General features: G+C 36.4%; 1 protein-coding gene across 1 annotated transcript in view; it reads right to left on the bottom strand.

Moving 5' to 3' along the window:
• LOC128636241 (intestinal mucin-like protein) overlaps positions 1–13,527 on the bottom strand; it is a 52,993-nt gene extending 39,466 nt beyond the window's left edge. The window contains exons 1-5 of the mRNA XM_053689279.1: positions 13,398–13,527; positions 11,633–11,664; positions 5,643–5,820; positions 1,751–1,855; positions 476–516 (exon numbers count right to left, since the gene is read on the bottom strand). Coding sequence (XP_053545254.1) covers positions 476–516; positions 1,751–1,855; positions 5,643–5,820; positions 11,633–11,664; positions 13,398–13,527 — 486 coding nt within the window. The remainder of the gene's footprint in view (positions 1–475; positions 517–1,750; positions 1,856–5,642; positions 5,821–11,632; positions 11,665–13,397) is intronic.
• Between the last annotated feature and the right edge of the window lie 13,942 nt (positions 13,528–27,469).

The following is a 27,469-nucleotide window of genomic DNA, read 5'->3' as shown; positions in this document are numbered from 1 at the left end:
ACTGATTCAGCTGAAAAGGCTTAAAAAAAGAGTACAAATATATATACGTTTAATTTGTATATAAAAAAAAAAAAAAAATTATATTAAAAAGTACAAATGCTCCTCCTAGTTGCAGAGTGAAATTATTAGTACGTAATTTAAGAGGTTATTCTCATTATTTCCAAAGGATTCCCATATTGTATTATGGATGTACCACCAAGCTGGGTGCATTAAGGTGGCCACAATTCATAAGGAATTCGATTGAATCAACTGTTACCTCTTAATACCGAGTAAATTATTTTACCTCTTATTACCGATAATTTACCTTTTAATACCGAATATATTAAGGAGTGAGCATTACTTTTTTTAAAAAAGAAGAAAGAAGCAGACACGCCACTGACGCGTTTCGCCGCTGAGAGCTTATGAGTATTGGGTCTTTAAAACTACAAATTTCTGATTTCATGAAGATTTAGAACCTTCTAAACTGTTGACTCACCTGATATGTTGAGTTGTTGACTACACATACATCCATGGGTACTGTTAGAAATAAAAGAGGCATTAGCAAAGCAGATTATTATGATGATGCATTGAATGCCTGTTTTAAAAATTTTAATTTCATAGAGTCCTTCTCAAAATATGTAATAATATGAAAAGTATTCTATAAAAGATAATCTAAATGGTTTTACATTTCAACATTTGTAGTATTGAATATATACAGACAATACATATAGGCAATGTTTACAATACAGGTATAAAACTCTATCCAAACTGCTTGGGATTGGAAAAGGTTTGGATTTCAGAATAGTTTGGATTTCAGAATATTTGAATTGGTAAAATGGGACAGCTCACAGAGGGGATGGGATTTAGGGGTCGATTTATTAAGCAGCCGATGCTGCATCGACGTCCGATCGTTTCTGGTCCACCAGATATGGAAGTAAAGAAGCAGCGAGCATAATATATGAACGGGATGATTGATGGCCCCTGCTAGTGGTCAATTGGCCGCCAATGAGCAGGGGGCAGCATTGCACAAGCATAGTGCTTATATCAGGCATTAGCATTTGTTTTGTTTACAAATACAAATTCATAATGGAAAACTTATATACGTTTGTGTATGCCAGCAAATGCACCAACTAAATTTAAAGACATTTGTTAGTATTTATTAATTTCTTTAAATTACCTGTAGGGGTTAAAATACTCATCTCTAGTGCACTGGAGAGCTAATCCCGACACTTCTTGTTAGAGCGCCAGGCTGGGCCATGCTGATAGGAGGTTTGGCATGGCGGATCCCAGGGACTGCATGGAAGGAGAAGGTCCTTTAGCCGCTGGGATAAGCCTCTTATTAGCATGGCCCGGGGCTCTAAGAAGAAGGGTCAGGATTAGTGCATCTCTCATTAGAGGTTACTATATATCATGATACAGGGGAGATTTTTCTCCTGTAGCAAAGGAACATTTTTATGTTTAAACTAATGTAAATGTTCCATGAATACTGTTTATTCTTCATGAGGTATCACTGTATCATTGCTATTAATTATTGTGTTATGCATAAAACTTTAATAAAACCACATTTAATTAAAAAAAAACACATATTTGCTAAATATTATACTATTATTCAATTTACAAAATAAGTCATGTTTTATTTTTGTGTATTTTCATGTGGGGACAAAGGTGACAAAAAATATGATTATTATATAATTTTCTGCTATGAATGTATAAAATGATGACAGTAAAGTAAAATGTCACCTTTGCTATACCTGGTGACTCACTAACTTACCACAATTGTAGTTTAAGCAGCAGTCGCCTTCTGTATAGGTAACATCATATTTAAATCCAATTGGACAGCTCTCTTCTATTTGAATGCAGCTTGAGGTATTGCACCCTGCAAAGGTTTATAATGGTTAAAATCTGTCTGGTTGTTTCTTAAAATGGTTGATTTAATTACTTTCTATATTGAAGATTTAAGATTTAAGATTTTCATGTATATATATATATTATACTGTATATATATATATATATATATATATATATATATATATACAGTATATACACATACCTACAATATGATTTTATAGCCCTTTAAATGTTTTAATGTGTTTTGATTAAAAATACTTGATATTCCTCCTATGTTCTTCACTAAGAAATTTTTATATATATATACATACACACAGGTATACCTCATTCATACAGCGGGTTAGGGACCGGAGCCCCGCTGTAAAGTGAAAACCGCCTTAAAGTGAAACAAGGCGGTTTTAGCTTTCTTTTCACTTGCCAGTGTGTTTAAAAAATTGAAAACATGTTTGAACTAACATATATTAGGGGTGCAATAGCGCTAAGTTTAGTTTAACACTAGCACAGTGCAGTATTTAATAAATACTGTACCTGTAAAATAGTGACAATTACCATAGTAAAATTTGCCAGACTACAACACTGAGACACAGAACGCACTGTAATGCTGTAAAGATAGAGAACTGTGCAAAACAAGGTGGTGCCAGTCCCTTTTCTTGCAATCTCAAGATGAGTGCAGCACTGTTTCAAAATCCTTGGAGGTTGAACTTCAACTCCACAAAGTGCTGTATTAGCGAAGCGCTGTAAAGTGAATTGCTGTAAAGTGAGGTATAATATATATATATATATAAAGGAAAAAGAAGTGGAATGGATAGCCTAAACTATCCTAGTCAGCACTAAACCAAAGAGAGGCCGAAAACACAAACCTCTGCTGCTAGAGACCAGTGTATGTACCTCAAAACATAGGATTAATTAAAACAAACACAAAAGAATGTATCCAGCGCAGGAGGAATGAGTGAAAAAAGCAACAGTGTCCAGATATGTTGCACTATACAAAGTACAAACACTGAAGCCTCAAAAGTTCAGATGCTAAAGTTTCAATGTATCAAATGAAAGGGAGCACGTAGTCTCAACTGTAAACCATAATGAGGGAAAACACCACTTGCTGGGTGTAAAAGCAGAAGGAAATAGTGTAATAGCGTTTTAAAAGGAATTACAAGCGCAAGACAAGGGTACACTTACAGAAAAAGACCTCAATCGCTTATGAGGGAAGAGCCAAGATAAAATAAACTGGGTGCCTTGTAGTGGATGTTAGCAAACACGGATTCAGAGAGTACAAACCCCCGGGAGACTCGCTTGGATACTGATGCGTTTCAAAGTTCCAAAACGGTAATTCCTTTTAAAACGCTATTACACTATTTTGGTGCCTTTTGTGTCTCCCTTTCTACAACATCCGCTTTGAGTCTATGACTCTTTAAAGGTGATCACAAGGGATCCACACCATAATGGAGCGCAAGAACGGAAGTTCCCTGGAACGTATACTTAAGAACTCATCTCCCAGCAGTGGCTAAAAGTGACATCCTCCTACCAGATTACTCCATCTCTTCTGTCCAGTGTGGGTTGCCACCTCCCCTATGTCTGTGCCATATCCTTACCTCATAGGATTGAGGTTATGTCTCGTAAGTAGGAATTCCTTCTGCTTTTACACCCAGCAAGTGCTATTTTCCCTCATTACGGCTTACAGTTGAGACTACGTGCTCCCTTTCATCTGATACATTGAAACTTTAGCATCTGAACTTTTGAGGCTTCAGTGTGTGCTCTTGTATAGTGCAACATTTTGAACACTTTGTTGCTTTTTTCACTCATTCCTCCTGCGCTGGATACATTCTTCTGTGTTTATATATTTATCTGTATATACTAAAAGAAGATCGCTGCTCATTAACTACTGCAATCATCCCAATCAGATATGATTGGGATGATTGACATCTTCTGCTTTCAGCTGTTTGGCCGCAAATGTGCAGGGGGCACCATTAGCAATGTCGGGCGCACATGATTTGCGATAGCGAATCATGTCTGCCCGACATTTGATAAATTGGCTTATATATATATGTAAATATTGCTATAGATATATAGTTTACAAAAATATATAGATATATACATAGAAATTATATTTAAAATTATAAAAAAAAATGTATTCTTAGTGAAGAACATAGGAATGTGAATTATTCCCAACACATCTTTAGCTTTAGTGCAGTTTATCTAGATATTTTTTTTTTTTTACCTTGAGTGCAGTTAGTGCTCAAACACACACAAAAACAGCATAGTTCACCACTTGTAATCAAGCCCTATATTGTTTACTAATTAGAGGGGATTTACAGTTCATCTAGTTTAAACTGCCGTACAATGGTTTTGCATAGGAGTTATGATGGACTCACATGGGGAAAAATAAAAAAGGAATTATAATAGACTTGTATGGGGCATTATAAAAATGAGTTATGATGGTCTCATTTGGGGTAATATAAAATAAGAGTTGCCATGGACTCCTATGGGGTTATATAAAAAAAATCAGTTATGATGGACTCATATGGGGTGATATAAGAATGGAGTTATAATGGACTCACATGGGCCAATTAAAAAAAATATTTATGATGGACTCTTATGGGGTGATATAAAAAGGAGTTATGATCGACTCATATGGGGTGTTAGCAAAATAAAAAAGGATTTATGATGGACCTATACTGGGGCAATATAAAGACTATATACAGAAAGAAAAAAAAAATTGAAGAGGACACTTTATGCTTTTGGGGAACATTATTGGTAATGATCTTCTATGTGAAAGCAATAAATAAGCTAGAGAGACTGTAGCTGCATCTCAATAACAAGCTAATCTTTGTTTGGGTTATTTCTCTTATTCAGTAGAATGTTGATTAGAAGCTTTAAACTAGGCTGGTTTCTGATTATTATGCTAGCACAAAGTATATTTAGAAAGATACCCATGAGAAAATAAGGGTGCATTGTGAACTATGCTATAAGTTCTTCATAGCTCAACATATTTAAAGATAAATTAAACCCAAGGTTTTCATTTGTTTTTCAGACAGAGCGTATAATTTTAAACAAGATTCCAATGTACTTCTCTTTTCAAATGTATTTCATTATCATGGTATTATTTGTTGAAGTTGATGGCTAGGTAGGTCACGTGCACATGTATGGGGAAGTATGTAGCAGATTTTTTTTTCCAAAAAATAATGCTTTAAGAAATGTTGGACAGACATGATTCGCTGTGGCTAACATGTCCGCCCAACATCGCTAAATGCTGACAGCATACGCTGTCGGCATTTATCATTGTACAAGCATTTCTTGTGAAATGCTTGTGCAATGCCACCCCCTGCACATTCACGGCCAATCGCCCGCTAGCAGGGGGTGTCAATCATCACGATCGTATCCGATTGGGATGATTGCTGTCCGTCACCTCAGAGGTGGCGGATAAGTTAAGGAGCAGCAGTCTTAGGACCGCTGCTTCTTAACTTTTGTTTCCGGCAAGCCTGAAGCGTTTTGAGGAAACAACTGCATCCGCAGCATAGAAATCTACCCCTGTATGTTGAAAGTATTGATGCAAAACTGCTTCTTTATAGTACTCCAGACGCATGAACATTACCTACCTAGATATGCACTTCAGTAAAAACAATAAGAGAAATTAGTACATTTGTTGATAGAAGTCAACTGGATATTTTCCCCATACACTATTAGACAAACTTTGGGTATTTTGTCCCTAAGAGTTGCTTGTTGCCAGTTGAGCCACATTGTCTGTGTTTAATTTTAAATAAAATAAGTACATAAAGAAAAGTAAACAAATAAAAAAAGGTAAGGAGATCTCTGCTTACGACACTCAGTCTTCATACAGCACGGGTTCTCTGGATCCACTTTCGGTACTACAATGTATCCTTTCAGGGTGCATGTCTCATTAACTAATGGGGGGCACAGGACGGGCTTGCAGATTACAGTTAATGTGTCAACATTACAGGAGCAGTTATTGCAATTACACGACCATATATCCCCAGGCTGTGAAAAAATAAATACATGATGTCATTTACTCAAACTTTTACTTTACTTTTATTTTATTTAATTGAAGCTTTTAATTTACTTAATGGGGCCTATTTATCAAAGGTCTTGCGGGCCTGATCCGACAGTGCGGATCAGGTCCGCAAGACCTCGCTGAATGCAATACGCTCTCCGTATTCAGCATTGCACCAGCAGCTCGCAAGAGCTGCTGGTGCAATGCCGCCCCCTAGTAACTCAAGGCCAATCGACCGCCAGCAGGGAGGTGTCAATCAACCCGATCGTATTGGATCGGGTTGAATTGCAGCGATTCTTGTCCGCCTGCTCAGAACAGGCGGACAGGGTTATGGAGCAGCAGTCTTTGTGACCGCTGCTTCATAACTGCTGTTTCTGGTGAGTCTGAAGACTCGCCAGAAACACGGGCCCACAAGCTCCATTCGGCGCTTGATAAATGGGCCCCATTGTCTGCATCAAAATCTAGATGTAATAATACTAAAGTTTAATTTTAGATATATATATTTATTTATTTTTTAGAAACTTTGAGAAGTATCAATTTATGCCATTACGTCTGTTTATGTGGTACCCATTTATATTTCTGGGCTTAGTGTCATACAACTGTTTGAAACCTGGGCAGTACAATAAATATATTGTTGGTAATAGAGTCTTGTAAATTCGGGTCTGGAAATGACAATCACAGAAATAATTATTTTTATTTTTTAAATGCAAGAACAGTTTTATTTTGCTAGTAAGAATCATTAGATATGCGCATCCCAGAAAATTAAGTTCCGCATGAACTTTTCATTCCGAATTTTCAGGGGAATTAATTTCTCCGAATAGTCGATGCCTGTACTATTCATTTTTCGTTTAGTTTAAAATGTAATTTTTTCAAAGCTACAGGTGAAAAGTTCAACTGTAACTACAATACTTACCTTAATGTGCTCTCATTAATACTAGAAAATGAATGCACATCTCTAGTATTAATATTCAACAGTTAAGGCAAATTCAAACATGGGTATATTTTGTTGTCTATCTAAATAATTAGTAAAGTTAGGAAAAAGCCACATTTATATATATACTCAGTATATACTTGCAGAGAAAGGTGCACTCTCACAAACAGATGTACAGTTGCCAGGGTGCTTAATGCAGGTTATGATATAAGTAATAGAAACCAGCACTCACTGGTCTTGAGCAATGGAAAAAACAGCTTTAATGAAGTGACGTTTCGGGGACAACTCCGACCTGTCTATTATGTAAGGGATTTAGTATAGCTGTACTATACGACCTCAGATGTTAGTGTGCCCTAAGCTTTTGCTCAAGCACTAACATATTACTTAGAACTTGTAAAATGAGCACAACAAATAAAAACTCTATTGATTTAACTTGAGCTGTGTTAGCACACAATTATGTTAATATTGTTGCACTCCCCTTGTAATATAGGCCAGAATATTTACTGTAAATACAGCTCTTTCCTGTGTTCCCTGTCCTATTATAGGACACATTTCCTAGGTGTGCTGTATCATGAAATCTCATTGCTGACCTGGATCTGTTTACTCTTTTGTACCCTGATTATGTTTTGACCTTACCTGACCTGACTTTACTTTTTCATCTCCTGATTTTTTTTATTTCTCTGCCTGATCATGTTTTTGACCTTACCTTACCTGACCTGACTTTACTTTTTCATCTCCTGATTTTTTTATTTCTCTGCCTGATCATGTTTTTGACCTTACCTGACCTGACTTTACTTTTTCATCTCCTGATTTTTTTTATTTCTCTGCCTGATCATGTTTTTGACCTTACCTTACCTGACCTGACTTTACTTTTTCATCTCCTGATTTTTTTATTTCTCTGCCTGATCATGTTTTTGACCTTACCTGACCTGACTTTACTTTTTCATCTCCTGATTTTTTTTATTTCTCTGCCTGATCATGTTTTTGACCTTACCTTACCTGACCTGACTTTACTTTTTCATCTCCTGATTTTTTATTTCTCTGCCTGATCATGTTTTTGATGTTACCTTACCTGACTTTACTTTTTTGTCTCCTGATTTTTTACTTCTCTGCCTGATCATGTTTTGACCTTACCTGACCTGACTTTACTTCTTTGATTGCTGATTTTGTACCTAGTTGCTGGACTTTGACTACCTGACCTCATCTCTGTCTGTGCCCCCAGTCCACTCTACCACCTACAAACTTGCATAATAGCTTGTAGATTCCACCACCTGATGCCGAATAGATGTCATTATTAGCCGAGGGCCAACATAGCTGTTGGGTGGTCACAAAACTGATAATTATTTATCAGTTGAACATTCATATTTATTATTATTTGTGGGTTTCATAATTACAAAACATAATTACAAAACATAATTACAAAACAGAGGATCCACTGTGAGGGATATCAACTTTTCATGATTCCATACACAAATAATCAAACAGTTAAAATATTAGCAGATATTAAAGCTGTATTTTTCTTTGATTTCAGAAAAAAAACCATATACTCATTTTCCCAAGGTAGTTTACAAAAGCCGAACTTACAGTATTGTTACAATAACCTATTTCCCCATAGAAGTCAATGAAGCAAAAAAAGTGGAAAAAAATGCCTTAGTCGCGCGCAAACCTGATCGCATAACCTGACATGAAAATATGAATATTTCACATTCCAATGTTCTGCAGATAGCAGAATATGTTCTATATATTCATAAATACATAATGTATTTATATATATATATATATATATATATATATATATATATATACGTGTGTGTGTTTATATGTATTTAGGTGTGTATTTATGTATTTACAGACATATATACACATATAAACATATAAATACATATGTACACATATATTGACATATATTTATATATAAGTGCATTGGAGCCCTTTACAGTTAAAGTGAAGGTAAAGTCAAACGCTCTATTATAAACAATTAGAGATATCAAGGCAAATAAATATGTTTCATTCATCAATATTTCCAAATATTTATATTACCTTAGATATCGTATGTTATTGTCATGTAATCGGCTTTCCAAAAATCAACCCGATAATTTTTTTTTTTATATAAAAAACGATCACGTTGTTGAGCCATCCAATTGATTCTCTGGCCGTTAGGCGGCCGTCAATTTTCGTCATCAGCAGATGGGTCTTGATGCGCATGTGTAACATGTTCTACTTCACATTTGCCAAGCGCTCGCGTCCACGTTTCGCGCATGCGCAGTATAAACTTTAGTTTGTAGTCATAGTCCGATTACCTACAGCAACTCTTTCTGTTGAGATAGAGCAACAACCGCGATTAACACATGCGCAAAGATCAGTAAGAAAAATTATGCGCATGCACGGTAATTCCATGCTCGATGTGCACAAGCTGAAAAGACACGTATAGAGCGGGTGGGACCGCTCTATCCGTCACAGTATCATAAACCCGGAAATGGAGGATGGGAGGAGAATATGCACGGAACGGTAAGCAAACTATAGTTAGAAAAACACCAAAATAACTAAATATTTTAAAAAAACAAACCTAGCGACTGGATTAGAGTTAGTAAAAGGATCCTAAATACCATTGATGCTTAACAAAACTTTACCTTCACTTTAAGTAGATCAAAACATGCTAAAGCGTAATAATCCTGACCAGGTTCACACCAAACATGCTGCACCCCATCTGAGCCAAAAAATTGTTTCTTGGTCTTGGCCATCTTACCAAATAATGTGCTCCCAGTATTCAAAAAAATTTTTTTTTCCTTGGATGCTGTCCATAGAAGTTGACATTATGCAATGTCCTTAGCACTGTCTGAGCTGTCACAGAAACTCCAATATCTATTGATAATCCCTGAGCCAAATCTGAAGCACTTGCCTTGATGCAAATCTGAAGCACTTGCCTGTTGCCTGATTTTCAGAGCTAGATTGTGCAGGTAGCGCACTGTCCATGGCATCATTTTAGGAGGACAGCCATTGTGACTCTGATTTTTGGCACAGTGTATCGATCTATAGCTCCTGATTACTGCTGCAACTGCATTTTGACTGATTTTTCCATCTTTGTGAAGTCTAACAATCAGATTTTTCAATTCCTCTGGCAATTCTTTTCCATGTGGAGACATGATGCAGGCTTGCAGATAGACACAGCCAATTGGTAAAAAAATTAGACTGGTAACAATGCTCATGCAATTAGGCTAATTGGAAATCATAGGTGTACTCAATTTAGTTTCAGTGATCTAACTTGTGTGTCAGTATTTGTTTTTGGTTGTTTATAATAGGAAATACTCTACTTGTCAACTTAGAAATAAAACAATTATTGAGAGGTGATACAATTTTGAATAATTTGATATTTAAGTGATCTTGCCCAGAGGTATACTCACTTCTGTTGTATACTGCATATGAATATATATATATATATATATATATATATACATACACACACACACACAAACATATACTTGTTTATATGTGTGTAGATATATCTTTACAGACATATATACACATATAAGACATATATACACATATAAACATATAAATACATATGTACACACGTAAGACACACACACACACACACACACACACACACACACACATATATATATATATATATATATATATATATATATATATATGCATTGGAGCCCTTTGCAGTTATGAACATGAAAACATTTAAAAACATATTTATGCAATATTAATTTTAATAAAGAGTTATACTGTGTTTTTATTGTAAATATTTTACATTCCAATGTTCAGCACATAGCAGAATATGTTTGAAGTGTCAAAGTACTTGTAAATATATATATATATATATATATATATATATATATATATATATATATATATATATGTATTTTATCTACACCTATATATAATCATATTTATATATAGGTATAGATAAATATTGAACCCAAATACCGTCAGATACCGTATATATAGAAATATGTATTTATGAATAAATAGAACATGTTCTTCCATGTGAAGAACATTGGAATGTGAAATATTCATATTTTCATGTCAGGTTAGTGCACTGAAGAATATACAATTGGGTTTGCGCATTAGTAGGGTTTTTTCCCCACTTTTTTTTATTGATAGACTTCTATGGGGGAACATTTTACTTGCAACTTGTATTACAAGCACCACCCGACACACGCAAATAGATTACTTCTAATGGAGTTAACACTCGAGTGGGAGTGTTAAAAGCGGCTCCACTTGTAATCTGTCCCAACAATTTAACAGATTCAATTAAAAGAGTTTTCACACCCACCCAGCTGTTAGACTATTCACTTCCAACCTAATACTCGTGTAAACAGTGAATTGACGCCATGGGGTCGATTTATGAAGCAGCGGATGCTGCTTCCGACCCACTGCGCTTCAGGTCCGCCTGAAGCGGAAGTTAAGAAGCAGCGGTCCGAAGACCCCTTCTCCTTAACTCGTCCGCCACCTCTGAGGTGGCGGATAGCAATCAGCCCGAATCTGCAGGGGGCAGCATTTAACCAGCAGTTCAACAGAACTGCTGGTGCAATGATAAATGCTGACAGCGTATGCTGTAGGCATTTAACGACGTGCGGCGGGCATGATATGATACAGTGTATCATGTCTGTCCGCAGCTTAATAAATTGACCCCTATATGTGTGCAGTGTGACAGGTGGGTGGGAGAAAGCACTCTTTTATTAATAAACTACATTTTGTTCTTGCCTTTGTTTATTTGTTTGTTAAAGGTTAATAAATATATTTGTTGTTTTTTGTTTTTGTTTACATATTTCTCATCTGTAATGTATTATTTTTGAAAATAGAATATCAGGTATGTTATCTTTAAATCTGTTAAAATCAAATGCAATATTTCTTACCATGCTTGGCAATCCATCAGGACCGACGCAAACTGTAAAACAAAACAAAAAAATAACATTTAAGTCAATAAAAAATATTTTACTTACTACACAGAGCATGAAAAACGGTTCATTAGAAGCATATCATAAATTTATATTAAAGTTTAAAAAAGCCTATTTTAGGTAGCCATAATTATTATTGAATTAATAAGCTGTCGTGTTAATTTTGCTTTGCTTACATATCTTTTTTGAATGTCTATGATGGATTCAACAGGACCTAAATTATGTTGTCAAAATAGATTTAAAAATAGACTACTTAGTTATTTTTAACCAATACTCCCTAGACATGATAATTTGGATCCTTCTTTAGCATCCGAATGCGGAAATATGCACTGTTTGTCTCTTTTCAGAGCCAGATTGATTCTTGTGCAAGATCTCCACATTAAAATCTGTGCAAATTCAGATCTTAACGTATTGATCTTGCACAAGAATCAATACAGCTCCGATAAGAGCCGAATAGTGCATATTTCCGCATTCAGTTCCTAACGAAAGATCCTATTGCTCGTCTAATACTGTATTTATGCAATATTTGTAAGCTCAAGATAAAGATAGATAGCTACTTGATTTTTTATTGTCATAGTTTAGAAATGATAATACCTTTGCGTGAAATGTTTTGCGAGATCTGATAATTAAGTTCTTTATCTTAAAATTCAGATTTAGCAGGTCAGAAATTAACTACACAGATTAAAATAAATACATAAATAAATAACAAATGCATATCCAATATGACAAACATACCTCAAACTACATATTTATAGGCAGTTTTTACAGAATGTTGGGTGAAAGAGAGCAGGGACAATATACTCCAGAATGTTACTATGTTGTACTGACTATTCTATTAGAGGGGGTTGCCTTCCCATGTTAGGAAGATGAGTTCATTTAGTTCGGGCTTGCCTATCTTAAGGTAATGATATCTTTCAAGTTGCAGTTGCGTGGTAATGAAAGTCCTCCATTCTGAGAAACTAGGTATGGCCTCAGTTCTCCATTTTTTGGGAATCAATGTCTAGGCTCCATTTAGCATTATAATGAAGAGTAAAGTGTCATGTGTACTGTTAAATTTTGGGAGGTCATGATAGAGTAGGAGCGCAGGATTTGGCTGAATTGGTGTTGCTAGCTTTTTGTTTATTTCAGCAAAGACCTCCCTCCAGAAGCCTTCCAGCTTGGGACAGCTCCACCAAACATGCAGTAATGATCCCACCTGTCCGCGACCCCTCCAGCACCTCCCTGACATGTTAGGATATATCTTTTTAACTCTTTGGGGGGTTAAGTATTATCTACTCAGAAATTTGTACTGAGTTTCTTGCGTGTTTGCCGAGATGGAGCATTTTTTTGTGATGTTAAAGATTTTATTCCACATTTTAGGCTCAATCTCTATCCCTAGTTCTCTGTGCCAGCTCTGCACGTATGAGGGGAGGTTGTTAAGCCCATTATGTTGGAGCATATTGTATAGAAGCAAAAAAAGGTGTTTAGGCGGGTATGATTGTATGCATAATGTTTCAAATGGTGTCAGAGGTCTGTGGAATGAAAATTTGTGCCTATGTGAAGCAATAAAGTGTGATAATTGGGCGTAGTGGAACATGAGGTAAAGAGGTCAGGTTCTCAGTCTTTGCTGTGTTTTAAGTTTATTTCTATGCAGGGCGTTATAGATGGCCAATCTACTTAGTGGCAGCTTGTTTTCTGTTAAGGATAAATGAGTTTGGATGCCCGTGGTCAGGTTACCACGTACTGGCATTAAAGGTGAAATTGGGGTTGAGATGCCGCTCTGTGTGGCAGCGATCTTGTCCCAAGTGTTTAAAGTCTCCTTTATTAATGGGTAAGAGGTCAGTTGGTGGGGGCGGTCTTTCTGTGAGATCCATGCCAAGGATCCCACGTTAAAGCAATCAAGAATGTCTGTGTCGGGGGCGGAGCCAGCTTCCACAGAGACAAGACGCAGATTGCTAGAGCTCCTTATTGATATCTTAATCTTACAGGATTTATCACTTATTCTCCCACCTTTTAGTAGCCCTTTTCTAGAAGTGCATATAGAGCAGTATCTTCTTACAGCTTTGGAGGAACATTGAACTGTTCAAGGCTTTCATTTTTGTGACTTCTGATCTCCAACTCTCACTGGCCTTTAGTGATTGTAAGACAACATGGCCGCAATGATTTTCAGTCAGATATTCGATCTGCTAGACCATCATGGGGCAGCTCTTTTAGATGCAGTGATTGAGGCTTTCAGCTTTCCTGACATTCATTCTGCCCCTTCAACTACCCTAGATGTTAGCGAAGGAAACTGTGCTGGTGCAGAGAGTATGGCGGAGGATCGGCGGTCGCCATCTTCACTACCAAGACCGACATACGCTCTATCGCAATGCAGCATAGGGGAGGTCAAACAGACCAATATGCTGAGTGCTGGAACAGATTTGGAAGCCGGTACTCAACTGCATGGCTTGCTACTAGATGCGCTTCCCATAAGCCCGAGAGAAGAGATATTGGCAAATACCCCGCTGTGTACTGAAGAATGGAGCTGGGCGCAAAGACCACCAAGACTTATAACTATAAGCTAAACTATAGGAGCTCCTCTGAGAAGCACGGATTATCCAGCGGGGATAAAGGGAGGCTATATGAATGTGGAATCTGTGTGCTACATCTAGACTGGGTGTCTCAGAACTTGGTAATTTTTGAAGGTTGGTGGTTTTGGATGGGATTTACGCAACCTGGGCAATATGTACATTTTGGTCTCAGAAGAGGCATTGGCTATCACCTGCGCAGCTTCCCTGAAGGATTGGTTGTGAATCTCCTTAAGTCCCGAGGCCTCATAACTGGCTTTGTTGTGAGCTTGAACTACTTTGAAGCAGGATACATTTATTACTAGTAAGATCTGAGTCCAGAGACACTGCGTAATATGCTGGACACTAACATATTATTTTGTGGTTTTCTGTTCAGAGACTTACTTTTCCTTTTATACAGCTACATAATTCTGTGTGCTCTATTAAGCTATTTAGAGTTAAGTTGTTTAAGATATCTATACAAATATAGGGGTGTTTGTGCCTTGTACCTATTTACTCTTATTTTTATGTACTATAAATGTATGCTATACTTTTAATGCAGGAGAAACACACATTGTTTGAATAATTTCAGAGCTAGGGCCTGCCTCAGATGTTCTATGGGTTATTATTGTGTCGTACTGTTGGCGGCTGAGACAGGGAGATACAGAGAGACAGTATTTACTGAAGTATATAAAGAAATAGTGAAGATTTATACAACACAACAAAGGTTTCTCCTTACAGAATTATTTTGCAACCATTTTTAATCCTAAGTATAGTATAGTCCAACTATAGTATACAGTTATTTTTAGGGGTTACAGATGTAAGTACTACTGTTTTACTATATTTCATACTTATATAATATGATACACAGTCTATGATACGCAAGGGAGCTTCTTTTTGCTCTAGGCTTTGGGGTATAGGGCCCATGACCCCGGGCCAGAGCTATAATGATGAATATTTCTGTACAGCTCTTATTGCTTTCATTGAGGATTGATATATATATTTAGAGATATTTAATTGTTTATATTGATGTGCAGCATGTATATACCTAAACATGTATGAAGCATATTAATGTCACTACATTATACATATGGGTTGTACTTGTATTATGTATAGAGAGGGGTGGGCTGTCTGCGGCTGGGATGGCCTACCCATGTTTACTTGTATTCTTCAACTCTATAGTTTTGGTATTTTTCTTAATATCTACAGTAGTTGCATATAGTCCTCTGTTTTTGAAATTCATATCAATCCTCACTCTTAAACTGAATGTGGTATTTCCTAGTTTTAGATTATCCTGGGATATCTGGGTGCTTGTCTTTAATCTAGACTCACATGAGAGCTCAACTGCGCTTATATAACATATAATGTACCTCAGTTGTTCTGTGCTATGATAGGAAGAGGTTCTATTTATAACTGACTAACTATTACTTGTATGTAGTTGAGAACACACGTCATTTATATGCTACGAGAAGGTACTATATGACTAATTTTACTCTATATATTGATTGGCTCTGTATTCCCCCCTAAGGGTTTTCCCTTAGTCTCTGTTTACTAAAGTAAACTAAGGAACGCAGATTCCATAGCATTTTCCTATTCTTTATTAGATGTTTGATATGAAATAGTGGCCCATTCCCCTTCATATAAAAGAAAAAATTAGGAAGATATAGGCTATGAGTGCTAGTAGGATATACTATTGACCTAGGTTTAGTTTGTGAAACCAAAGATACATTCTATAATATAACCTTATCCATATTTGAATTTATATTTTATCTGGATAGATTGTTTGTGAAACTATATTTTATACACTCATATGTCTTAAAAGGTATGTACTGACTTACTAGAGCTGTTTCAATTGTAACTTATTTATAATGTATTATATACTGTTATGTTTATATTGAATTTCCTCAATAAAAAAAAAAAAAAAAAAAAAAAAAAAAAGAATGTCTGTGTCAAGTTTCACCCATGCCTTGTGTGGAACATTTTGACACCATTCAATGATTTGTTGCAGTGATATGGCCTGTTAGTATGAATGTAAGTCCGGCACTCCCGTCCCTCCCATCGACCGAGTTTTGTATAACATGTGCCTATTAATCCTAGGTTTTATTCCTTGCCAAATATATTTTCCATTGCGCTCTGTATGTGTTGGATATGTGGGTGGTTTGGTGCTATGGGAATAGTTTGTAGCATATACAGAAATCTTGGCAGGATGTTCATTTTAATTATGTTTATGCACCCTAGCCATGAGATGTTTATTTTTCCAGCTGGACAGGTCAGCTATTATTTCTTCTTTGAGTTTTTTGTAATTTATCTCTATTAAGTCTGATAGGGAGGACTTGATGGTTATGCCTAGGTACCTAATTTTCTTATCTATCACTTTTATAGGACTACTTCTCCTAATTAAGTTAAAATTTGTTTGGGACTTGTTAGAGGAGTTCAGATTTGTTGAGGTTTAGGTGGAAGTTGGAGACTGACCGTACTGCTCAAACTCCCTAATTACTTCAGATAGTGAATGAATAGTATTTGTTAGGGTAAGTAATACATCATCTGCATACATGGCCAATTTGTGTTCTGTGCCTTGGATTTGGAGACCTTTGATGTTGGGGTTCACTCTTATTTTACTGGCCAAAGACTCTATTGAGATGGCAAACAGAAGGGGGGAGAGTGGGCAGCCCTGTCTCGTTCCATTCAATATTTTAAATGGTTCTAAACTCTGTTATTTTTTAATTGGGAAGTGGGTATAACTTCTGATTGACTGTAATAGTCTATTAGTAAAATATAATAGTAAGAGGAATCATGTGCACAGCCTATTTCTTATTAGGCCGCATTAGTACATGATAGATACTGCATATGTGTTGTATAGTGAAGCTTCCATAGGGCATCCAAACCTGTCTTAGAATAAATTACAATAAGTAAAAAAAGATAAATAACCCATTCACTATGGGTACAGTGACATACAACAGATCTTTGCAGTGTTTTAGAATAGAATAATTTATTTACCAAGTATAAAAAAAGAAAAAAATATACAAGGAATTATTCAAGTTGCAAATAGTATCAGATGACAATGAACAAATACATTTAGCAATGTACAAATCTAATAATCAGATATATTCAGAAAGAGAGACTATAGTGAAATTTATCATAGCAAAAGTGAAATGAGAGAAGTATTCCTGTTTGCTATTTTTATTAGCCTTGAGAAAAAAAACTGATCAGAAAATGGTTTGTCTGAGTTTTTTGAACTCTCAACCTTGGCCTAGAATAAAGAGATACAGTAGATGATTAAATAAACAGTGGCCAGGGTGAGATGAATCAGATATAATTTTCCAACTCTTTTATTCATCCTTGAAAAGTAAATGTCCTTAAGAGAAATAAGTTGACAGAAAATTTGATAATAGGAGTAAATTAGAAAGTTGCTTTAAATGTCATGCTCTATCTGAATCACATAAGAAAAAAATTGGGTTCAGTGTCCCTTTATGTTTTGGAGACAGGACAAATTTTTGTCTTAAGAGATACAAACGTTGTTGAGACGTTTTAATTAAAATAATAACATCAACATTCCATTTCAAATCATATTGGATCATTGTGCCAATAAATTTGTACAATGCAATCTTTAATTTTTAGAGATGAAGGTAATGGGACTTTTTTTTCTAAAATCAATTACCATATCTTTTGTTTTATACATAATTAACTCTCAATTGTTTGCTTCCTTCCATGTTTCTAGCCTATTGACTTCTATGTTATAGCTCAATTCATCTTCATCTGAGATAAGCCTAAGCAGAGTAGTGTTGTCTGCAAATTTCAATAGCTTCACAAATTCATTTGGAGAAGTACAATTGTTGGTATATAAGGAATAGAGCCAAGAAGAAAGAACATAGCCCTATGGGACACCAGTATTAAGGAAGATGGGGTCAGAAAACAGCCCATTCTCTTTAACAAATTGTTTCCTATTAGTTAAAAAGCTATAAAACCACTGTCATATTGAAAAGGGCACATTGACTTGTTTTTATTTAACAAAAAGTAAATCAGGGACAATAGAATTAAAAGCAGAACTTAACTCCACAAATAAAACTCCTACATAGGTGGGGGGATTATCCAAATGATGTAAAATATAATAAAATAATAGAATAATCACATCATCATCATTTATATAAATTATCATTGTTATTACCAAAAGTTCTCCAATCCATGGATTCAAAGCAATCCTTTAATTTCTTAGTATTATTCTCTGTCTATAAATGCACTGATTTTACTTTAGGTTTGATATATTTTAACTTTTGTTTATACGAAGACACAAGATACATAAGTGAATGATAAGAATTGCCAAGAGGAGCACAAGAAATAGCCTACTATGCATTTTTAATTATACAGTAGCAGTCATCTAACATCTTTCCATCGTGAGAAGAACATTAAGGGCCAGATTACAAGTTGAGCACAAAATATTTCTTTCACAAAAGCGATATTTGAGCTCAACTTAGTAATACCAGTGCACGCATACATGCGCTGGTATTACAAGTTAGGTGTAATGTGTACGCGACCTCACGTTTGCATTGCACAGAATCATTGCGGACATGAGAGCGGACTTCCCTAGGCTCGAATGGGACAAGCTCTGCTGTTACTCTATTGGTTCAATAAGAATTGGGGACACCACAGCACAAGAAATTGCTTGTGCAATGATAAATGTGTGCAGTGAATGTTACCTGCTCCCCGAGACTTTAATAAATGGGGGCCTATGGTTGTATCTCAACAACAAAATTAGGGTGAACAAGCATCTCCTTGTTACTGGAGAAGTTAGACTTTTTTAACACAATATTTATATGAGATCAGAATTATGATACTCAAGAAAGTTTCCTTAAGTGAAAGGCACTAGTGGGCTATAATATATTGTACTCTAAAGAACTAGGACCAAAAAATGCTTTATTTATATTTGGGGTTTTTTTTTTTGTTTTTTTTTTGTGCTGTTGTGTCTTGGTTCCATTTACCTAATTACTTAAAATGGCATTCTGAAGCAATCAAACTTAGTGTGATTTGTCTTGCCCTTAATCATGGTTTTTAAAACCAAACAATATGGCTGCCTGGGGTGCCAGACGATAAGCATGCTACTTCTCCTGTAGCATTTGAATAATGAGAGTCTGTATTACAAACATTTTCACTGATATCTCAGTGATTGATTATGAAAAGTGTAGGTTATAAAATGTATTTTGATTGTTTAAGAAAACAGGTCTTGTTTAAAAAGGAATGTAAAATAACTCAATTATTGTTTGCTATGAAAAAGCTTAAAATAAAAGGAGTTAGACATAAAAGGACTCCATTTAACAATTAGTGGGTGGACGAGGTTTGCTGTCATGAACCTTGTCCATTCAACTTTGCGGCGAGTGGGCAGCAATACATTGCCTGCATTTAACATTGATTGTGCTGCACCGCCCCCTGCTTGCACATGGCCAATGGTGCACAAGAGGGGGCTGTCAATCACCCTGATTAGATCGGATCGGGATGATTTCAATCCACCACCTAAAGTTTCATGGGCAGGTTAAGTAGCAGTGGCCTATAGACTGAGAATGGCTGTATTTATCCAGTAGCCTTCTTTTTTAAAAGATTCTCCCCTGCTGATAAAAATTATGATGTTGGAAACAAGAGATTACTAGCCATAAAAATGACATTAAGTGAGTGTAATATTTACAAATAAACTGGCATTTCTTCTGTATTAAAACCTTCACTTTATTATCCAAATGTTAAAAAACACAGGAACAGATATCACATATTTTTAACATGCGAATAATAAAGTGAAGGCTTTTATACAGAAGAAGGGGCAGTTTATTTGTAAATATTTAGCTTTTGTTCCACATTCAACTAGAGCATCTTCACAGGGCTGTCATTGGTTATTATTATTATTATTATTATTATTATTATCGGTTATTTGTAGAGCGCCAACAGATTCCGCAGCGCTGGTTGCCGAGGAGTGTCATACCACTCTGGAGTGGTATTGTTTAACAGATAGAGTAACAACGTTCCGAGGCAAGGTAACAAAATACAGTGAGGAGCAGAGGTGGGGCAGCACTCAAGTACTCCTACCAGATATTATTTGAGTGCAGGAAGATTGAAACCCTCCTCGCAATATGTCTCATTTATAATGAGTCCCTAGCAGCATTAAGATGTGGGTTTCCATAAAGACAGCACTTACAGAACTAAAGGTATGAGGAACAGCTTCATAGGGAGAATGTAAGTTACAGCCTTTATGTGTACACACTCACTCTCCTATATAATAAGTGACTAACCTTGAAATACAAGTAAGACATGGAACAGTGATTACTTGAGTGGATGCACTTCCTAGAAGGAACACCAGCACATTTCTTAATTCTTACTGATGATAAAGATTTACTTTCTTTACAGAATGCCAAATGTTTCAGTTCATGCCAAGGTTGATGGTCTTTTTATTTATTTTTTAACCAGGGATGTAGAAACACTGAACAATGAGAAAAACAAAGGCAGATGTCTTATCACGACAATTTTCTGATGAACACATACCACCAGAAAAGATCCTTTGTTCTACAGCAATATTGGAGAAGCCAAAGATTGCTCAAGGGAATATTTTTTTTTACTTCACTAAAATTCGTAAGAATAGGTACTATGTGGCTATGTCTCTCAGGAAGGAAATCCTTCATTGGGTTTACTACTCTCCCATGTCCGGACACCCAAGGAGCTTGTAGTTCTCTTCAAAAGCTCAAATCCCTAGTCTGTTGGCCCCAAATGGCCAAATATGTATTTGACTTTAATACAGCCTGTCATAGTTGAGCTATCAATGAACCACGTCAATTAACATCAGTGTTTTTTTTATTACCATTACCACCCCCATATGAGTCATGACCTTATGTATCAATGGACTTTATTGTCGATTTACCCAGCTCTAAAGCAAAATGGCACATTTTATTTTTTTACCCAAATTGCCAGTGGCAGTTGAACTTTCAAAACTCTTCATTCAAAATATAGTATGAGTGCATGGATTTCCTAAAAATATTGTTTCTGACATAGGAACCCAGTTCACATCAATATTATGTAAAAAAATTGGGAGTGACAATTTTATTATCATCCTTGTACCATCCTCAGACAAATTGGCAAGCAGAAAGAACCAACCGGTCCTTCTATCTATAGTTCTATCTACAACACTATTCTTCTGCATCTCTAGGTAACCATTGGCAGGATTTTATTCCAATACCAGAATTAAGACTTCCTTCAAGACTACACCTTTTCATGCTGCCCTGTGCTATTATCTAAGGACATTTCCACTTGCTCTAACCTCATCTCAAGTCCCTGCGGTTGACCGTTAAGTAATCTCCTTAGTGCAACATGGATGACGGATTTAATGGGTACTTAAGCATCCATTTTTAAATATAGGATGTCAGTAGATTGATGCAGCTGATGGGTGATTACATGTTGGTGAAAATGTCTGGCTAGCTAGCAAGAATTTGCATTTAAAACATGCATCAGCAAAATGAGGTCCTTGGTTTATTGGATCATTACGTATTCTAGTCGAGTCAATCCTGTGAGCTTATTAGCTAGCTTTTCCTTTTTCTCCTCGGGTTCATCCAGTGTTTCACATTTCCCTATAGAAACCATACTAACAAAATAGGTTTACTGCCAGAATTCCTCGTCCTGCGCCAATGGTTCCCGATAGTTCCCCTGAATACGAGGTAAAGCAAATAATTGACTGTTAACTTCATATTTGCGGTTTGTTCTTTCTGGTCAATTTGAAAGGATACACCATAAGAGAGTGGTCTTGGGTGTCCTCTAGAGACTTACTTGTTAAAGACTTTTTCCAGACTCATCCTGATAAACCTGGTGGTCTCTGGGGGAGCCCTTGTTGGGGATTCTGTCAGCACATTGATCGTTGCGTCCTTAGCAACGATGCATAGTTGCTTAGCGTGCCTCTGGTTTGTCAGCACTTGTCTAGTAAGCTTGTCGACTGCAGCTCAGCAGGTTAGTGCTGCTCATTGGCTTCGGCACTATCATCTTCAAATAATGCATGTGGACTCCTGCTTCTTTCCTATGTATTGGTTCCCTGTATTCCTGGGTGGGCTATTATGTGAATTAGTTGACTACTGCCAACTTCTGCTTGTTGTTTGGACTTCTCCTGCCTGCCACCTGCCTCGACCCCTGGATTTTCTTGACTACCCGTCTGGCTCACAATTTGGTACCTTCTTCTGCTCGACTGATTTCTGACACTGCCTGATTTCAACCATTTGTCTGTCTGACAAAGTGGTACCTACTCGGCTCATCTGTATCTCCCATCACTGCTCTACTGACCAATCTCTGCTTGTCCTAAGCCTATCATGTGAGTATGCCATCTACAGTCTCTACTGTATCCTATAAGCTCTATACAATTCTGAGAATTTTGTCCTGGGTACTACTAAACATGTTGGAACAGTGCTACTTAACCACTTCTCAGCCGCTGAGTCATATTCTGGACAGGCAATTACAACAACCTTAAAAATGTGCCCCCAGATATGGCAACATTTACATAGGATGGTGGGAGGAAATAGAAATAGAGAGATAGAGAGATAAATAGATGATAGATAGATAGATAGATAGATAATGTAGTAATATTATGGAAATGTGAACATACACTGTTCATAGAATTTATGGGAGCACTTAATACTAATAATTGTATTCTAGGATTAACAAATTAAATTAATTTTGTTTAATTATTGTATGCATTGATGAATAATGTAATGCAGTTGGGCGAAATACTTACCACCACATACATATTTATAGCAACACCCATTTTCAGAACTAATGCGAACTGGTGCCAGGCCATTAGAACAAGGTTTGCGATCCACAGGGGGACATATAAGAGGTTCAGTTGTGATATTATTGTTTCCATAGCATATGGACTTTGTGCAGTCTTCATTTATCCAAGTTTCATTTATCTGTGTATAATCAAATGTATAATTAGCAGATTTTGTATAATGATTATCTTTATTCTATTAAGAATTGAAAATATAAATTTATATATAAAAAAGTCTTCCATAAAGAACAATTGCAGATATAGGACCAGAATATTAATTGTAACACAAAAATGCTAGCGGTATGGAGCAATAATACCTCCTGCATGAAAATCGATAACAATTTAATTTTTTAACTCAAATAATTTTTTTGTACTTTTCTAGCTACTGCTGGCATAACGCTATTAACCCTGAAATTTCCACAACCCCCCAGCCTATAAAAAAACTTGTGGCTAATTACCTTCTGCTACTAAACCCTAAAATATCACAATCTCCACTGCAAAACTCTCTAACTGCTACTAACCTTTACACTTCTATAATCCCCTATACAATAAAACTCACCCAAGGCTAAAACCCACCGCTAATATTAACTCCTAAACCACCTCCATCAAGAAAAAAAAACATATTTTTCATTAACCCCTAAACTGCCACACCCCTAAAAAATGCTACTAAAACTCCCCTTGCTATCAACCCCTAAACCACGTCAACCCCAAATAAATAAAATGTAATTGTTATTAACTCCAAAACTGCCAAGAGCCCCCATAACAAAAATGATCTCAAGATGCCCATATTCTAATGTATGTATTTGAGAAGAGGTTCATAGTTACTTTAAATCTGAAGAACATGTTCCATGCTGTCTACAAAAATCATATATCACTGCTATACGATCATCCCAAATAAAAAAGTGAATTTATTCTAATGTTTGACAAGTTTTATAATGTAACAATAATGTCATCCAAAGAAAATAGAAAATCCCTATATGGTGTGCCGTCAGTAAATAATCCTGTAAAAGGGTTTCCAAAAAGTGTGTCACCTTATTTGCAGTTTGCAACATATTAATTCCAATTCAAAGGTTAACTCAAATTCTATATCAATGTTTTCCACAGGAAATGGTGCCAGCATTAGGAAATGAACTGTGAGGGCATTGTAATATTTTACATAATAATAATATTTTCTGTTACTCATAAATGCTATGCAATGTACATATTAGTTGTCTATTTTAACATAAATTGATTTTGTTAATTTCTTAACAAGTTGTGTTAATTTTTTAGTTTTAGAACAAAGGGTTTGAATAAAATCATTATAAAAACTGAGGGCTAAATTACAACGTGTCCATTTATTAAAGTACGGACGGACATGATCCGATATAGCGGATCATGTCTGCCGCACATTCATAAATGCCGACAGCATATGCTGTTGGCATTTATAATTGCACCAGCAATTCTTGTGAACTGTTGGTGCAATACCCATCCACCCTGCAAAATTGTGGCCAATCGGCGGCTAGCAGGGGGTGTCAACCAGCCCGATTGTATTTGATCGGGCGGATTGCTGTCTGCCACCTCAGAGGTGGTGGACGTGTTAAGGAGCAGCGGTCTTAGGACAGTGTACATTCTGGGAGCCTGTGGGCTGAGAGATATATGCATACATATCTTTCCGCTCTCCCTAGATTGCTGTGTCCACTTTTTTGCTTATAAGTCTATTATTATTGTTGTGTTTTGATTTATAGCAATCAGATTTATTGTTTTAGACACATTGTGTAATATTCCCAGTCACTGAGAGTATCCACAATAGTAACACACAGTTACTTGGAGAGTGTATTGATACATGGGCCTCTAGTTATCAAGCCGTCAACCGCAAATACGCTGGAATTCCGCAGTGTATTTGTGGCGAGGCTTATTCGCCTTAGTTATCAAGCCCTACTGCCCGGCAAAAGTAGAATATAGTGATGTAAGCTTTGATCCGCCGGACTCAGTCCAACACAGATCGATGCTTACGTCACTCCAGATGTTCCGAACGCAGGTTCGTCACAATCTGACTACTTTTGGTAGTTATCAAACTACTAGCAGGTACGCTCGCCACTATTCCGGGCCAGCATACCTGGATTTCAATCCGCCGCCCTGGAGGCGGTGGATCCCATAGGAATCAATGGGAGTCTGACCATAGCGAAAGCTCATGTTCGCTGCTGCCCGATATCCCATTGATTCCTATGGGAAATGTCTGCACCTAACACCCTAACATGTACCCTGAGTCTAAACACCCCTAATCTGTTCCCCCCTACACCGCCGCCACTATAATAAAGTTATTCCCCCCTAAACTGCCGCTCCCGGACCCCACCGCAATTATAATAAATATGTTAACCCCTAAACCGCCGCTCCTAGACCCCGCCGCAACTATAATAAATATGTTAACCCCTAAACCGCCGCTCCCGGACCCCGCTGCCACCTACATAATACCTATTAACCCCTATCCTGCCGCCCCTATACCGCCGCCACCTATAATAAATGTATTAACCCCTATCCTGCCCCCCATACCGCTTCCACTATAATAAAATTATTAACCCCTAAACCTAAGTCTAACACTAACCCTAACACCCCCCTAACTTAAATATTAATTAAATAAATCTAAATAATATTACTCTTATTAACTAAATTAATCCTATTTAAAACTAAATACGTACCTATAAAATAAACCCTAATATAGATACAATATAACTAATAATTACATTGTAACTATTTTAGGATTTATATTTATTTTACAGGCAACTTTGTATTTATTTTAACTAGGTACAATAGCTATTAAATAGTTATTAACTATTTAATAACTACCTAGCTAATAGAAATACAAAATTACCTGTAAAAATAAATCCTAACCTAAGTTACAATGAAACCTAACACTACACTATCATTAAATTAATTAAATAAATTAGCTACCAATACCTACAATTAAATACAATGAAATAAACTAAACTACAAAAAAACACTAAATTACAGAAAATAAAACAAATATTACAAGAATTTTAAACTAATTACACCTAATCTAAGCCCCCTAATAAAATAAAATAAAATAAAAATAATAAAAGTCCCTACCCTATTTTACATTACAAAGTAATCAGCTCTTTTACCAGCCCTTAAAAGGGCTTTTTGCGGGGCATGCCCCAAAGTAATCAGCTCTTTTGCCTGTAAAAAAAAATACAACCCCCCCAACATTAAAACCCACCACCCACATACCCCTACTCTAACCCACCCAAACCCCCTTAAATAAACCTAACACTACCCCCCTGAAGATCTCCCTACCTTGAGTCGTCTTCACCCAGCCGGGCCGAAGTCTTCATCTGATGGGGCAGAAGAGGACATCCAGACCGGCAGAAGTCTTCATCCTATCTGGGCAGAAGAGGACATCCGGACCGGCAGACATCTTCATCCAAGCGGCATCTTCTATCTTCATCCATCCGACGAGGAGCGGCTCCATCTTCAAGACCTCCGGCGCGGAACATCCTTCCTCCACGACGACTACCCGATGAATGGCTGGTCCTTTAAATGACGTCATCCAAGATGGCGTCCCTCGAATTCTGATTGGTTGATAGGGTTCTATCAGACAATCGAAATTAAGGTAGGAAAAATCTGATTGGCTGATGCTATCAGCCAATCAGATTGAAGTTCAATCCGATTGGCTCATTGGATCAGTAGTATATATATATATATACTATATATATGTGTGTGCGTGTGTGTTCAATCCCAGAAGGGATAAACACAGTCCCACAATTGTAGTAAATACCAGGGTGCACTAAAAATTATGATAGAAAGTCCAATCAAAAAAAGGCACTCACTGGTCTTGTATAAAAAAAGTAGTGTTTATTCCATAATTTTAAGAAGCATAACGTTTGGCACCTTTGTCAAATGCCAAATATGGTTCAAGCAATATGAATCTAAAAACAATTACTTAGATTGATGATCTCCCCTCCTTATACAGGGAGTGCAGAATTATTAGGCAAGTTGTATTTTTGAGGATTAATTTTATTATTGAACAACAACCATGTTCTCAATGAACCCAAAAAACTCATTAATATCAAAGCTGAATATTTTTGGAAGTAGTTTTTAGTTTGTTTTTAGTTTTAGCTATTTTAGGGGGATATCTGTGTGTGCAGGTGACTATTACTGTGCATAATTATTAGGCAACTTAACAAAAAACAAATATATACCCATTTCAATTATTTATTTTTACCAGTGAAACCAATATAACATCTCAACATTCACAAATATACATTTCTGACATTCAAAAACAAAACAAAAACAAATCAGTGACCAATATAGCCACCTTTCTTTGCAAGGACACTCAAAAGCCTGCCATCTATGGATTTTGTCAGTGTTTTGATCTGTTCAACATCAACATTGCGTGCAGCAGCAACCACAGCCTCCCAGACACTGTTCAGAGAGGTGTACTGTTTTCCCTCCTTGTAAATCTCACATTTGATGATGGACCACAGGTTCTCAATGGGG

This window comes from Bombina bombina, chromosome 7 (genome assembly GCF_027579735.1).
Source record: "Bombina bombina isolate aBomBom1 chromosome 7, aBomBom1.pri, whole genome shotgun sequence".
NCBI lineage: Eukaryota > Metazoa > Chordata > Amphibia > Anura > Bombinatoridae > Bombina > Bombina bombina.
This window is presented reverse-complemented; position numbering and strand designations above follow the sequence as displayed.